Source organism: Lycorma delicatula, chromosome 6 (assembly GCF_047948215.1).
Source record: "Lycorma delicatula isolate Av1 chromosome 6, ASM4794821v1, whole genome shotgun sequence".
Lineage (NCBI taxonomy): Eukaryota > Metazoa > Arthropoda > Insecta > Hemiptera > Fulgoridae > Lycorma > Lycorma delicatula.
Genome location: NC_134460.1, coordinates 91,393,412 through 91,411,066, shown reverse-complemented (window position 1 = coordinate 91,411,066; position 17,655 = coordinate 91,393,412). Strand labels below are relative to the sequence as shown.

The window sequence follows — 17,655 nt, the reverse complement described above, 5'->3', positions numbered from 1 at the left end:
TAAAGAAAGTACAAAATTAATTTGTTATGCTTTTAAAATGCTACATTGTGCTGTACTAAACATCATTATTAATTATTAATTAGCACTTAAATTTGGAGAAATCTCAGTAACTTAAATTCAAAATGTAATTAACAAACACTGCTGACTGAGTTACTAATAAAGTGACACCAGTTATATGTGTTAGTTGTCAACAATGTGATTTTAAAACTTGAAAGCTTATTAATAATGAATCTATCCTTCTCTATTTTAAAAAAGATAGTTTCAAGAATTGTGATGAAACTTCAACGTATTGGAAGCAATTGAAATATGTGCAAATGAATTCAAACAATCGAATGAACATGCTACTATAATTTGTTTTATATTGTGGGTAAGTTGTAGTTATTAATATCTAAAAAATGAAAAATTCTTTGACAAAATATAGTGCATAACTAAGGAAAATTTGTAAACAAAAGGGAGATTATTTTCAAAAAGAGACAAGAAATTGGTCATAGCTAATAGCAAAAACATTAAAAATAAACAGTTGAGCTAAAATTGTGCTCCTTGAATATCAATTTATCAATCATAATGGAAGCAAAGAAAAGATTATATGAAACATACATTGTATCATGAAAAGTGGACAAATGACAATTTTTTTCTGTAATTTACAATAGAATAAGACTTAAAAATTCACTCTACGGAGACTTTCTTTTAACTTACTTGATTGGGACAGACAAGATGATCAAGCAAAAACTCTGCTACACCAGCATACTTTTTCTTATGTTTTTTTTTAAAGCACATAATATGCTGTAAGTTAAAAAAAAAAACATATTTCACAGCTTATTTTTATTTATAATATTGAGGAAAATTAAAATTACTTGATAATTTTTTTATTTACTTAATCCTGATATCCTTATACCATCATTAATACATGACCCCATGATGTTTTTTCCAGTACTAACAATAATGATCTTGTTAACCAGTGCTAACTATAAAACTTTTATCTCCATTGAGTTTATAATTTAAAGATAAAAGTTTCTGTTTTATTAATAAACCACTAATGGGAACCTTTAAATTTGTTGGATAAACTGCAACCAAAGTATATAATCTAAAAACTCCAAATTAGGTTTCTTTACCATATGGATGGAATGTAAAAACTTTCAGCGTACTTGGACAGGCTAGTAGACCTAGTCACCTTTTTCCAGTCTTAAACTTGTGTTTTTCAAACTCACCTTTATTCAACCTTTCTAATTTCTGTAATACCTTAACTTAATGAAATCACAACATGCTTACATTCCTCATTCATAATTACAGTTAACAATTTATTCACAAGAAACACATCTAAAATACTAGAGAACAATAGCATGAGATACATTCAGTCCACGAGTGATAATACTACTTAAAGGAAATAAAGTTTAGTCATATTAAAAATTACATAAAATATGGCTATAATTTGCTGTGTGATTGTGATGATAGCTTAGTCAGAACATAATAGCAGTGTGTATATTTTTACTAGTCATTAAAAACTTGGATAGGAAATATGATTGTCTATAAAATGAACAGTTCACTATATAATAATAGCTAGTAAAGAATATGAAAAATTTTGTTATTCATTTCATTACATCATAACCAGCATGGTCTGTTAATTTGGTGAGTCAGTTAAGAAGAGTATATACTATATTTAATCAAAATTAATTTTATATAAGAAAATACGTGGTAATATATTGTTAAATTGAAGTATTGCATTATGCATTAATATGAGGAAATATTTTTTTATTTTAATATCTTATAAGATTGGATGATACTTTTTGAAAATTTGTATATATTCAACTAAAATTCTACCATTTGAAATTTTTGTTAATTTATATTTGTTTAAGGTTTATTTGAATTTTGAATTCTGGCCAAAAATTTGCATATGCAGCTGGCATTCTTCTCATTGCAAAAAAGATGCAGATATTCAACCAGATACTTGAAATGGAGTAGAGTCAGATTTTAAATAAGTACAAAAAAGTATTTAAAAACAGTAGAAGCAGAAAATGGAAGGAAGCTAATAACTGGGACATCAGTAGCAACAGAATTTGAAAAAATCAAGTTTTAAATATCTAGTTATCTCTTTCATGGAAAGAATCGATACAAGAAGAAACAAACTACCAAATAATGGTTGGAAACAAGGGTCTTTTTCCTAATATAAAACAAATTAATTCAAACCTCATTCTACTTTTAAGACTAAAATTAAAATTCATTAAACATAGATTAGATGTGTTATTAGATGCAGAAATGAGATGTGGTTGATGAATGAAAAGGATAAGAATATGCTAAGATATTTGAAAAGAGGATGATGCTAAGTATTGTAAAACTAACCATATAGATCAGCTATGGAGGTTAACAAAATGAGATATTGGACTCATTATTAAATCCTACATTTTTACCTGTCAGGATTTGTAGAGAAAATGTTGGGAGGAAGGATACAAAACATACTGATGAAAGTGCAGTCAACAGAATAAAAAATAAAGGGTGATCAAGAAGGGGATGTTACTCAACATTTTAGAGATTTTACTTGCAAAAAATTGTTAGGAGTTGATAAGAAATCAAGAAAAGTGGAGGCACATTAGAGGAAAAATTAAAATACATCCAAGATTGTAGAGCTGGAGAGAAGAAAAAAGTTGAATTTCCAATTAGTGAGGTTCTATAATGTTTATTATTGATTACATTTTGTCTCTGAACAGTTTTATTTGAACTGCTAAATTATTAATGAAACTCTTGAATGCTGCTATATGATTCATCAAAAGCTCATCAATTTGGAATAAGTGATAATCATCTCAATGTAGCATTAAGGTAAACTCAACTAATTTTTAACATTTATTCTTATTTTTGCTACAGTTTATTATTTGGCGATTGATAAAAATATTCTACGTACTATTTTCTTATGAATTACAAGAAAGTATTTTCATTGTGTTAATTTGTGAACAATATGTTAATATTATTAATAAATTTAATAATGATAACAATAATTACTTCACATTACATATTTACTGTTATTGTTCTAAAGTATAGTTAAGTTACAAGTTTTTTGTATGTTGTTCGGAATAGGAAACAATTAACTATTTATATTAATGATATTAGATAATTTTTAACATTATCAGTTCAGTGACAAAAACTATTGTCACTTTTTGAACTTGTGAAAAAAGTACTAAATTTTTTTATTATGTGTTTTAATCAAATTTAGTTGAACATTTTATAACAAATTTGTTTTACTTAATTCTAATTTACAGTAGAGCTAAAATTTTTTCTAATATGTCCAAAAGCTTGATTTGTTTTTAGCTATTTATTTTTTTAAATGTTAATATAGTTAATATGACATATCAAATTTTGTCAAAAAATGATTGCCTCTAAAAAGAAAACTAAGAGAATAACAAGAAAAAACAGAATACATCAAATTAAAGAAGCAAGTGTTAAGATTTATCTTGTACCAAAATATGCCGTTTTATACTCGTAAATAAACCATACATTTTATTATAGCAAATTTATTTTTTAATAAATGAATTGCCCACTTAATTATGAAAAATTCCTGTGAAAGTTTGATATCAACAACTACACTTTTAATTTGAGATATTTTAACTAATGACAATACCTTGACATCATGTTGCTAGAATCTAAATTTGTTTAAAAGATAAATAAATTTTAAATTGTACACCTCATATACAATTAAAAACTGTTAATTGGGTGAACAAGTTTAATTTTATTAATTGTATTATAGTTGCTTTAAGTCATCCTATCACTGTGATATCAATTTAATTTTTTTTTTTAAACTTAACTTCTGTAAATTTTTTTCATTATGGCTAACTCTCCAGCAATTTAATTTATAAATTTCTAAAGTGATCCCTGCTTCTTGATGAATGTGCATCAGTAATTTCAACAGATGTATAAAGTCTTTAAAAAATCTATTTTTCTGTTTTTGCCTTCACTTTGTCCATATATAATATATATATATATATATATTATATAACCTTTTAAATTAGTAATAAGCTGTCATTAATTTGCTATTATCAAAGCTGTTTCTTTATATGAATCTATCCCAATTAATTGTAGTTGTATTTGGATTGAATATGTATTTTGTTACCATTGTACTTTAGTCATTCAGGTTCAGTTAAGGGCCGAATTTGGAATCTCGTTCTGAAACTGAATAAAATCAACTGCCTAATTGTAATGTCTATTGTAGTCTGTTCTCTGGCAGTATAATCTTAATTAGAATAAGGATTTTGTACAATTTATTTATGGTTTCCATTTAAAAAAGTACCATACAAATTTAATTTTTTTCATCTTTAGCATAAGAAGTTATTATATTTATCTTTCCAAAATTGGTGAGCTACTCAATCTTCAGTTACAGTATCATAGACAAGTACAACTTTTTTCAATATTCTTCAGTTTAAACTAGATTTTTCTTAAACTGGTGTGAATTAGTGAAGTTGCATTTCAATTGTATTAATGATGACTAAAAATGATTCAAAACTTAAAAAAAAAAATCTTGTATGATGTGAAGTTACATTAATGTAACAGTTAATGTATGAAAATAATTTATAAATATTGTATATTATTATTTGTTTACAAATAAGGCCTATTGACTTATAGAAAGTTAATAAGAATTTCCATTTTTATGTTATCATTGGTTAATCTTCCAACTGCTTTGAAAATATATATTAATTTAAAAATATTACTTTATTTTTCTAAAAAATAAATGTTTGTATACACCAGTGATATTGCTATAAATTACCGCTTTAATGGGAGTTATTCATTTACAAGAGGTAGTAACAGAGTACTATCATCGAGAGATGTATTTTCCAGTTTTATATTTTACTTCTATGTTTCATTATTTTAATGTATTTGACATATTATTTGATAAATTAGAATGAAATTGTTATTAATGAAACTTCTCAACACGTCTTTGAACCAAATTAGTTTTATTATATATTTATATTTATGTAGTTGGTTTTATGTATGCTTAAAACAATCAAAATATCAATAAAGTAAAGAATTCTTAATAAAAAAAATAAAAATCCAAAAAGAATATAAAAATAAGAAAAAACGTACCTCTAACATAAGTATAATTCCAGATTTTAATTGTGAGTATAATATTATGTATGGTCTATCTGATATTTTTATTCTTTTTTGTACATGTTGAATAGCATACTGATAATCAGTATCAATAAATCAGTTAACCCTCTCAAATGTACCCACAATAAAATCTGTATTGAAAGAATTGAGTTTTAGTAGAATTCTAATGTAAGTAACATCATCATAGGTATAAATTTGTATTATATTGACTGATAAATACGTTATATACTCTGATTTTGACATATATGTCATTTTCAGAATAGTTTATTAACTGATTGCCTCGTAAGAAATTAAATTAATTTATTATAACATTTGTTAAAACAATAATAATAAATCAGACGCATTATATACCCTATAGAGTTTTTACCACAAAGAAATAAATTGGCAATGGAGATGATTGAAAAAAAGAAAGAAAGGAAAATTTTGAAGATGATTCTAGAACCGATTAGAATAAATGAAGAATATAAATTAAGAAGCAATAAAGACTTATTAAAGAAAATTGAAAAAATATCAATAACATTAAACAGTAAGAGGTTAATGTTCTATGGTCATGTTAAAAGAATGAATAAAAATATACATTAGCAAAGAAGCTAGTGAACTATTTTGAAAAACAGAAAACTACAAATTGGTTTAAAGAAGTTAAGAAAGATTTGTATAAGGAACATGTAAAAGATGTAGAAAATATGAGTAATTATAGAGATAAGACAAAAGGAACAAAGGACCCTGAAGTTGAAGGGAAAACATTAAATCTGAATTTAAAATGGACAGAAGAAGTGAAAGCATTTGAACGTAGATTGGAAAAATATTGGGAAGAAAAAAAACATCAGAAGAAGAAATTATAGTTGCAAGCTTATGCTTAATCCTATGAGACTAGAACAAATTTAAAAAAATATGTTTATGCTGTTACTATGTCCGTTTAATAGATTTATTATCTGTTAGTAATAAAATATAATTTCGTAATTAAGTTTTTATTTTATTTTTTACTTTTTGGTTTAAAAAAGGGAAAACATATATTTATTGTACAGCTTTGAAATTTAGCTTATTTCCCAACATTTCACTTTTTTATTTCAATACCCAAACTGCTATTTATTGGATCTTGTTAATTAGAAAATAGTCTCATTTCAAAAATCTTTAGGTATTTATAATGAGGAAGAATAAAGCATTACTAAGTTGTCTCCCAAAAAGTATTGTAGGATTTAATAATGAACAGGATAAAAATTACGACGTGGAAAGAATACCTGGATGATATAAGATTCGATAACTGTCTTCAAAAAACTTATGCAATTGCTGTCATTGTGTCTGTGAGATACATGATGTAATTTCCACAGTTTTTTTACTTTTTATACAAGTATTCTGGGGAGGTGGTAAATAACTAGAATTATATCTTCTTTACCCTTTCTAATAACCAAAAATCAACAAAATTATGGATGTTTAAAATGTGTTTGGAGCTTCGCTACATTACTAGCGTAGAGATAACATTTCAATTTATTTATTTCAAATTATGGCACTCGTTTTTCAACAGCTTTGCACTAGGCTCATTATACTTAAAAAAAAAATAGGTTAGTAAAAACTTGTAAAAGAAATTGAAAGTCCTTATGAAATTCAAACAAAATATTACCAAATTTGTTTTACACTTTTGGAAACATATAATAGTAACTGCAGTAATAAAATTGAAAGGAAGAAAATTAATCCAGCAAATTAGTCTTATTCTTATTCATTTTCTGAATAAGAAAATGAAGTCACCCATCAATACAAACAAAGCACAATGTTGCAGGTATAAAACTGCTCACAAGACTTGCAGGTTTACTTCATCAGTCTCATTGTTTTCATGGTCCAACAGGGTTGGCAACCCTTTCTATTTGCATTATCAATGCTAAGGGGAGTGACTTGAGGAATCTTGGGTTGTTGTTGATTTCTAATGAAATTTTATGAAATCTGCCAGAAATTCAAGAGAATGATCATTAATCATTCTCTTCCATTCTTCAAAGAAACAGCTGATGTATAAGCAATTATTTCTGTTTCCGATATGAATAACTAATATATATTGATTTCAGCAATATATAGGACTGATAACAACACAACCATCAGCCACCTTACAAGGCGGGAAAGGCAAATCGATCAGAATCAGACTTCATCTCCTTTTTCTTTTATAACTTTTTTTTTAATTTTAAATATATTGATTTATTAATAATTGTTAACCTCTAATTGTAAAAAAAATTATAAAAAAAGTTTTATGATAAATAATAATAATAATTCAATAACAAAAAAATTAAAAAATAGAAGTTATTAATGAAATAAAATTTTATGTACTTTTAATTTTTTTTAAATGTATATATGTAATTTAATAGACGTACAAACAAGTCATGTGGTGTCCACACAGATTTTTTTTCATTCTGTAATAGTTAATTGTATTGACATAGCTCTCAACAGCATTTATACAAATATTTTACTATTTATCTCAGTAGTAGTAATCAAACATATTTCTAAATGAAATAAATATTTTAAAAAAAATTAAAACAAAAAAAATTCACATTTGAATACTCTTAGTGTTGTTTAAAAATTGTGTTTTTGTTCCTCACCATTGTACACGAATAGAAGAGGATCTGTGCATAAGTGAGAGTTGAGAGTTGATATTATTTTAATATCTGTAATTTTTGTCCATAATGGTCAGCAAAAATAAAACTCAACCAATATATATAGATTTAGTTTAACAGTAATAGTGGTTATTTTATTACAAAAAATATTTTGGTAACAAGCATTCTGATTTATGCAGTCATAAAATACATTTAATAATGTTGGAAGATTAATTCAGTCCATTTAAGTTTAAAATGATAACGTATATTTGTTAAATAATTATTAAATATTTAGTGTGTAATCTACCTATTGTGCTGTGATATTTATAGACACTCGGTAGAAAATACCTATGATTATTATAAATATTTAATGTTATGAAAATTTCTTGTTATTCATTGTGATAATGTGTGGTGGTATATATTATTACTGTTTTATTATTTTATTATTACTTATGTAATTTTTTATATAATTATTGTATTTAATAGAGATGTATTATAAATTTTTAATTATTTCAATTAAATAAATTTAATAAAATTATTTCTGTATTAGTCAATTTTCCCAATTAGTTTTTTTTTGTTATGACTTTTTTCCATTTACAACTTTTTTTCTTCTCTGTATTTTACATAATTACAGCTTGATAAAATATAAGTAAAATGTACTTGATCTTTTTTTTTCCATTTTCATTCAGTGATTTCCCACACATCATTTCTTTATCCAATCTTCTCTTCACTTTTTTTGGCAATATTGAGTTATTTTAATCACTCTGCAGGAGGAGGTTGATGTTATCTTTGTCATTTGTCTATTGGTGTGGGATATTCTTATTTAGGTCCATTTCCATTGTTATTAGGCAGTTTCTGACCCTCTTTCAAGGTCTGCCAGCACTCGTATTTTCTTCTAGAATATAATGTAGCACTTCTAGAAGGATCCTTTCTGATCATATGTACTTATATATTTCTCCTCTATGTATATCAAGTTGACAGAGCCAGCTCAAATATGTAAATTAAATTGTTTAGAAAATTAGTCATTAAAAAATGTACCTGATTCAATTTTATAAATAAATAAGGGTTTACTAACTTCATGTTAAGTTTTAGTATCATAACCGTGGACATACTACACAATAAAGGATGTACAAAAATGAATATCTGGGTTTTAAATCTATTTAAAATTTCTTAACTTTGACACAGTAATTAATCACAAATAAAATGAAAGAGTAACTCTTATGTTTTTCTCTACATGTTTTCAATGTGAGCACCTTTCATGACATCCAACTGAAAGGAGAATTCATTTCATGCTTTAGCCAGCATGTCTGGAATAATGGAAACTACAAATCCTTCAATCCTGTGCCTCAAATTGGATAGATCTTTTGGTGGCAGAGATCATACACATGATCAAAATATACATGTCCCTATGAAATCTTATGGGGTCAAATTAGACACCACAAACAAGCTTTGTCATCAGGTTTATGCCAATCAATTGAGCGGAAATTGAAAAATGACATTCAAACAATCCTGTACAGAATTATGCCAGTAAGGAGGCACACCATGTTGCCAAATAAAATTTTTTGGCCATCTTGCAGTTGAGGAAAGAACCACAAATGCAGCGTATTCAAATAAGCAACTCCTGTTACGCTGCTTCAGCAAAGAACAATGGCCCGTAAACATACATGGGATATTGCACAGAAAACATTTAATTTTGGGGATTCCTTTTTGTATTGTAAGAGTTCATGGAGATTTTCTGTCCCTCAAATATGGATATTATATATGTTAACTTTTCCACTAAGATGAAATGTCAGTTCATCACTAAACACAATACAGTTGAAAAGTAATCATCTTCATGCTGCAACATTGTGTATGAAATCAGCAAGGACAGTATAGTAGGTAGACTTATAAGTCTGTATTATGTAAATTGGGTGGACACATATGTAAGCATTTCCTTAATACATTCCACACTGTCATATCACCAGCAATGCTAGTTCATGGCCGGCCTTCCTGATAAGATTTTGTAGGATTACACAGGAAAGACACCCTGACATGTTCAACATTCTCTTCAGATACCCTTGGTCATCACTTACTGTTAAAAAGATATACAATCATTTCAAACAGATTATGCTATTGATGAATGTTATTGTCACTTGGAGTATTACAATTAAATTTTCTATGGAATACACATTGAACTGTAACTACAGATTCAGTTTAGCAAAATGAAAAAATAGAAGCTTTTCTGTTCACGGAGTGTTTTTATGGCTATGTGAGCAACTAAAACTGCCCTTTTTGCTCTTTGATACTAACCTTAAATCAACAATGTAGATCTCATCCAAAAGATGTAATAAATTAAAACTCTGATTTGTTTTTTTGTATATGTGTATTTTAACAGGGAGATGATGGTAGGTTAAAAATATGCCAAATCCCTTTTCAGGAATCATACCCAACATAGGCTAATCTAAAAGCCATCACGTTAACCACTGCACCAGCTGACCAGACTACTTAAATAAAATAACTAGGGGTAGGAATTGAAATGCAACTTTGATAAGAATAAGTCAGATTTCTTTATCCATAAAAGAGCAATGTGATTAGATTTATCTCTGAAACTTCATCTTTAAATAGATTTAGGATCTGCTAACAAGATATTAAGGTAGTGGAAACTCAAATTAAAATGCATTTATCAAAATTTTGTTATCTTGAACTATTATCTTCTGCTTACCAAACTTATAAGATTAGTTTTTTGTACCTAGTAGTTTGGGAATCACTGACTTAATGTGTAAAGAACAGTTTAATAGCATATAATTGGCTGTTAGATAAATAGTGATAATTATTAGTCAGTTTGAAAGTAAGTTTGTTTATAATTAAAATTCTTGATGTGATTAATTTGCATATATTAAGATGTATTTTTATTATATCATTTATCGATATGTCATTTCTATAGTAACCAAGCTATCATGCTTTTTATATGCTATCAGAAAAAAATGTTGACCAATTTTTTATTAATTTAAAAAATAAAAAAAATTTGAAGAATATATAAACTTATACAAGAAACTTGGCTGATTATATTTCTAGACATGATGCAGCTTAACTACAATTTTTTTAAATCAAAAAGTGTTTTAAAACTAAATCAGATATTTTTATCAAAGTATTATAAAGATTGTACTTTTACAAGAGATAAAAGGATCAAATATTGTCAAAGTGATCAACTGATGGAGATTAAAGGTAAAATTGCTTTAATTACTGGAGGTTCATCAGGTATTGGATTAGCTACTGCTAAAGAACTACTTCAAAATGGACTTTGTCATGTAATTCTTACTGGAATTGATCCTTGTCAAGGAAAAGAAGCATGTAAACAGCTTACATCTCTATATGGTTCAAACAAATGTTCTTACACCCATTTGAATGTAATATCAGATAAGCAGTTTAACAAGGTTCTTTCTCGTGTAAAAGATGAATTTGGTACATTGGATATATTGTTTAATAATGCCGGAATCTTTGAAGATAAGAAATGGGAATTAGAAGTAGAAACAAACTTTAAGTCAATGATTCGAGCAAATTTATTAGGTTTAAAGTATATGAGTAACCAAAATAAAAGTTTGAAACCAGAAAGTATTATAATTAATAATGCAGATGTATGTGCTTTAGAACCTTTACCATCTGCTCCAGTTTATTCAGCTACTAAAGGTGGTATTATTAATATAACCAAATGTTTTGGTTCTAAATATCATTATAAAAAATCTGGAGTTCGTGTAGTTGCGATTTGTTGTGGAGCTACTGATACAGATTTGATTAAGTCTGTAGCAACTAAACAGTTAAATGATGAATGGGGTGAACACACATTTCATTATGTAACTCGCAAACGTTTATTAAAACCAGCGGTTGTTGGACGTGGAGTCACTTACTTAGTTAAGTATGCTCCAACAAATACAATATGGTCAATTGAAGACTCACAGCTATATCTTTCTGATATACCACACAAAAGTACTTACAACATTAGAGTAACTCATTTGTAATATTAACAAACTGTAATAAATAATTGTATTTTGGTTTTCTTGTAAAAAATTGGTCAATTATAACTCAGTTTTATTAAGTAAACGTGATAATTTCATTTTCTACTGTTTTTTTTTTAACTTCCAAAAACTTGGTACTAAAGTTTCATAATAGTTGTTTTAGTATCATAGATATATCCTTTGTGATGCTTGCTAGAGTCTTATTTGTTTAATATGCTGCTAAGTGCAACATTGAGCATCAATTTATTTTTTAAAAGAAGACTGTGCAAATTATAAAAGGACTTCCTATTTGTACATTCCTGCAGACTTATATGAGTATTATTTATTACTAGTAAATTTATAAGATGAGAGTTCAGACTTGCAGGAACATATAATTAACAGTGCCGAATGAGTTCCAATCATTTTTAGTAATAAATTATGTATGCTAGAAGAGAGGCTAATGTACAATAGACTCTTTAAAAGAATGTAATAAGATTTTTTATAAGCATGATAGATAAACACTGAAAGCACTAGTTGACTTTTTTTTATTGATACAGTAAATAAGTTGAGGGTATTTCAGGAAATATTTGTTTTAAAGAAAAAGCTATCAGTTGTCATATCTAATCTCCAATAGAACCTGTAAATGTGGAAGGATAAACATCTCTTTAGAATATTTAAATTACACTTCTCCCAATGAAGGTATTATCAAATCATATTTAACAATTTAAAATCCATCCATTATTCAAAATAAAAGATAAATACCCGAGTGTTACCTTACAATTCAGTAGTTAGATCTTTAATAACTTTTTACTTGTATTACTTAGTAAATAAAATTCAGTAACATTGAAGTTTTTTGAACTTAAATAAAGTAGGTTTTTAATTACCTCCATTAAATCCAGTGATAATAATATTTGACAAATATTTTATAGTACCAGTACAAACTATCCTAAATGTAGCTGTACACCTAAACAAAAGTATCGAATCTCAATCAATAATATGATTCTACTTGTTTTTTGATATTGTCAGGAGTGAAACTAACAGTTGATTTAAATTTTTCACTGTTGAAAATACTTTTTATTTCCGTAACTATCAATGGTTTTATTCTTGTTTAATTTTTAGTTTGCAGTAATAATAACATTGTCATAGAACATCTACAGAGCAATGCTGCATAAACTGATGACTAGTCAGAAAATAACAACTGAAGAAAAATAGTATCACTAAACATAAATTTTAAATGAAACAAATAATTTAACAATTAAAATCAATTATACATAATTGTTCTGCATTCAAAATTTCAGTAAGATAATTCAAAAATAGAACAATACAGTAAGAATTAAATTCATATACTTGTTTTAATGGACTGTATTAGATTTATTTTATCATTATATCAGTATACTGATATTGATATAAATGATATAACTTAAATTTGTCTAAATTTTATCATTGATAAACTCATGTAAAATGCCTTAATTAAAAGAATTTCTTTAAGGTTTTTAAAACCAGGTAGGTTTTAGGTGAAGTTATGTCTTTGGTACTGTATTGTAAATTTTTAAACACATGAAATGGGAGGTGTGTTCATATAATTTAAGATTATGGATTGGAAACTGATAGATGACAGTTTGTAGTTTTATAACCATATGTAAAACTGAATATGTCAAAATCATGGGTTTGATTACAGACATAACCATAATACAAACTATATAAACTTGTCAGAGTCAAAATTCTGAGAATTTTGACACTGGGCTGCACAATCTCGTTTATTTGCACTAGAAAGGGTTCTTAATTCTTTTAAATATTTACAAGTTCTATATGGCAAGTTCAATTAACCACACATCTCAGGAATAGTCGAACTGAGAATGTACAACATTCACACTCATACATATCATACTCATTCATCCTCTGAAGTATTATCTAAACGGTAGTTACCGGAGGCTAAAAACAGGAAAAAGAAAGAAAGAAGTTCTATATGGCTACTTCCTTCCTTTATTATAATACCATTTCTCAAAATAGACTAAATGTATGCATAAAACACAATTCTACAAACCTCTGAGGAAGTTGCATTTACTGACACAATGTAGCAAAATTAAAAAAAATTGTACTACAAAATGTAGCCAACATTTTTTTCAGGCTAAATGTTCACACCATGGAACTTATGGGTTTGTACACAATCAATTTTATTATTTCTCAAAGATTAAACCGATTTGTTTTAACCCAAATTGTTTTGAGTTTTAAAATTATTAATTTTGGTTTTATTCTTATTAAGGACTGATAGGTATTTTAAACCAGTTTATATCATTCAAACCAATTTCTGAAGTTGAATAGCATTTCTATCCTCTAAAACACAGTAGAATCAGATAAAGATAAAAGTCATAATTCAGACCTCTGTTACCAAATCATTAATGTAAATTAAGAAGAAAGGTGGGTCCAAGATTTAGGTGTGGGACACCAAACCTACTTATATCTAGTGTAGTCCTTACAGACCAACAATCTGTAACCACAGTCCTTTTATCAATGATAAAATTTAGACAAATTTAACTTATATCATTTATATCAGAATACTGATGTAATTTAGATAAAAGAAATCTAATACAGTCCAATAAAACAAGTAAATGAATTTAATTTATTTATATAATAGTTTCCACTTACCAACAATCTATAATAGTATGTTCGAGCGCTTTCAGATTAGTAATCCATCCTCAGGAACATTGATGTGTTATAATTATAATTATTTAGTTCACATATAATTAATTATACTAACTTGAATTTTAAAAACAAAAATTATAAATATAACAATTGATTGTCAAAAGATAAAATAATGTAAATGTTATCCGTATAACCAACCTAAGAATCAAAATATTGTTTAATATTTGTTTTAATAATACATCATTTTCAAATGTTGTTTGTTAATGTATCATCAAATTTTTATTATTTAAGTATATATAATATTTTTCTATAATATTTGTTTTATGAAGGTTATTGGAATATTCGAGAATATTAATACAATTATCTCGGTTGTAATTATGATTATTTTCTAAGATATGTCTAGAAAAATTGGATTGTACTTTATTTCACTTATTTATTCAATTAATGTGTTCATAAATTCTAATCAAAAAAGATCAGTTTGTCATCCCGATATATTTCAAATTGCAATTTGCACATTTTAAACTACATACTCCCTGTTTATCTAAATTAAATTTATTATGTTTTATTATTCTAGTAGGATCTCTGTTATTTATATAGTTATTCTATTATTCGTTGCATATGCAGTTTAATCAGCCAAATAAAAATATACTTTTATCAACAGCCACATGTAACACCAATGATACATATAGTAATCACCATTCATGTAGAATTTTATAAGATTCTGGTAGCCAGACAAATTTTTGCACATATGAATTTGCCCAAAAATTAGAACTTATTAAAAATGATTTCCCCACTTCAGGCATAAATAACTCATTATCTCAATCTAAATACAGTATTACACTTACATTACACTCTCGATATAAGAACTTTTCATTCAAAGTACAATTGCTTTTTTATTCTTATTCTTACTCGTAATATACTTCTAGTAGATCCCAAGTTCAAAGTAGCAAATAACATTTACATACTGATTGGAGCTCAGTTCTCTTTGAGTCTTATCTTGCCTAGGAAATTCATTCAAAATTCCAGATATCCTATTACTTAGGAAACTAAATTAGCATACATACTTAGTGGTTGCCTTCCTAGTAACGTAAAGGGCAACAATATCGTCGCATCTTTTCTTGCTCTAACACTCATAAAAATCTCTCAGCTACACTCAAGAATTTCTGGAAAATTGAAGAAATTAATACTGTTACTTCAGTTAATGAAACCTCTACATTTTCAATTAATGTTACTAAATTTTGAAATAAAAAGTTTCATCAATATCAATTAGAAGAATTAGAATAGAATTTGAAGTATTCTTATTTCAGATTAACCTTATTTCAGATTGATGATGCCTTGTTTGAATATACAGACGGTATTGAAAGATCAATTAATCAAGTTGACAAACACCCCCACTGGAGGATGTTGGACCTCATATTTCAGCTTGCATGCTGTTAGGCTGAATAGTCATCTGATCCTTGCCTTGGAACAGAGCATCATTCAGATGAAGCAGTGCAGTATGAAATTACTACTGAAACTTCCACTTGTGAAATTAGCAATACTTCTTTGCCTCAGTGAAACAAGAAACCATTGATAAGTAAGTGACAAAAAATATACAAACAAGAGAAAAAAAATAGAATTTGGAAAAGAGTATCTAAGTGTTTAAAAATTATAGGATGGGAACTGGAACTATGGTATTATCAGACCAGGAAAAAAACTGAAGCAAACTTTTAATTGTGATTTGAGTAAAACAAGTAAATTAATAAAATGTAGAGATTTTACCTAGAAAATAGGAAAGAGATTTTAATAACTTTTGACAAAAACTTAATAGGAAAAAGAGAAATACATTCATCAGAGCTGTTTTAAATCATGAGAAATCTCCAAAAACAATTAAATATCAAAAAACAAGATCAATGACATTTTGAGAAGAGCCAGTACATAACTTTATCATTTAAAGTTGCAGAGATGTAAACAAAGAGTTTGCAAAACATTTTATTTAAACACTCTGTTTTTTTTTCATTGGATTAAGAATAAAACGTTTGAAATTAATACAATACAATTAATACAAACAGCGTTAATTCAGTATTGAAAGTTGGTTTATGTGCTGCTCTTCTTCCTAGTCTAAAAACTTCTACGTATTATAAAAGGAAAATCATTATACACAACTGTACTACTTTGAATAATATAACTAAAGATGCCTTTTGTTTTATTTGGAATAAGGAGAGAAGAAAGTATTACTTCTAATGAATTATGATAAATAGTTCTATTCTTTTTGATGAGGTACTGATGCCAGATATATTAGTTGTACTGTTATTATATGGAATGCAAGTTCCAAAACTGCAATGTTACTTATTGCAAAAAAAAAACAAAAATGATTACTATAATCCAAAACTTTTTAGTGTCTGGACATTCTCAGATTTAATGAGATGCATTGCATGCTACCATAGAGAGATCATTGAGAAACTTAGAGATATTTTCACTAACCCACCGGGTTGGTCTAGTGGTTAAAGCGTCTTCCCAAATCAGCTGATTTGGAAGTCGAGAGTTACAGCGTTCAAGTCCTAGTAAAGCCAGTTATTTTTACACGGATTTGAATACTAGATCATGGATACCGGTGTTCTTTGGTGGGTGGGTTTCAATTAACCACACATCTCAGGAATGGTCGAACTGAGAATGTACAAGACTACACTTCATTTACACTCATACATATAATCCTCATTCATCCTCTGAAGAATTATCTAAACGGTAGTTACCGGAGGCTAAACAGGAAAAAGAAAGAAAGAAAGAAAGAGATATTTTCACCAGCAAATTTACATTCATATATTTGAAAAGACAAGATAAAATCCTGGCCCTTATGAAGCCTTATATTCGGAAATCTCTTTTTTAAAGATGTTTCAAAATTATTGTTTAATCTACCTATCAGTTAGACAAAGGTTAAAGAATTGTGATCTAGAATTTGTAGATAAAGGGTCACAAAATACACATCAAAGTAAAATATTTATTGGAAATTAACTTGTGATGAAGAGTGGCAGAATTACCAGGAATAGATAGCTCAAAGAAAGCAAATGAAGAGAACTTGGAAGAATTACTACTTTATCCATTAAAGAAAGACATTCAGATACCATCTCAGTTATATAAAGAACCTCTTAAAATATCAGCAAACATACATAATAACTACATGAGCTGAAAAAGTAATACCAAAGGATTTTCAGTTATTTTCGTGAAAATGTATGTCACTTAGTCAATTTAACTCTTAACTTTACATTCAATATCAACAAATAAACAACTAAAAATATTAAGCAACGTCAACGTTATCGATTTTTGTAATTTGTAATTTTTAATTTAGTGACTTATTAAATTTATTTACAATTTTTTAATTATACATTCACATTTAATTTAAT

General features: G+C 27.1%; 2 protein-coding genes across 2 annotated transcripts in view; both read left to right on the top strand.

Moving 5' to 3' along the window:
* The window catches only part of Zip102B (Zinc/iron regulated transporter-related protein 102B), a 95,165-nt gene extending 92,186 nt beyond the window's left edge, over positions 1–2,979 (top strand). Inside the window, exon 7 of the transcript XR_012756653.1 lies at positions 1,854–2,979. The gene's annotated coding sequence lies outside the window, so the exon portion shown is untranslated. The remainder of the gene's footprint in view (positions 1–1,853) is intronic.
* A 7,870-nt stretch (positions 2,980–10,849) lies between these two features.
* Positions 10,850–11,656, top strand: LOC142326904 (15-hydroxyprostaglandin dehydrogenase [NAD(+)]-like). The gene has a single exon (XM_075369635.1). The coding sequence runs from the start codon at positions 10,853–10,855 to the stop codon at positions 11,654–11,656; it is 804 nt and encodes a 267-aa protein (XP_075225750.1). The 5' UTR covers positions 10,850–10,852.
* The last annotated feature ends 5,999 nt before the right edge of the window (positions 11,657–17,655 follow it).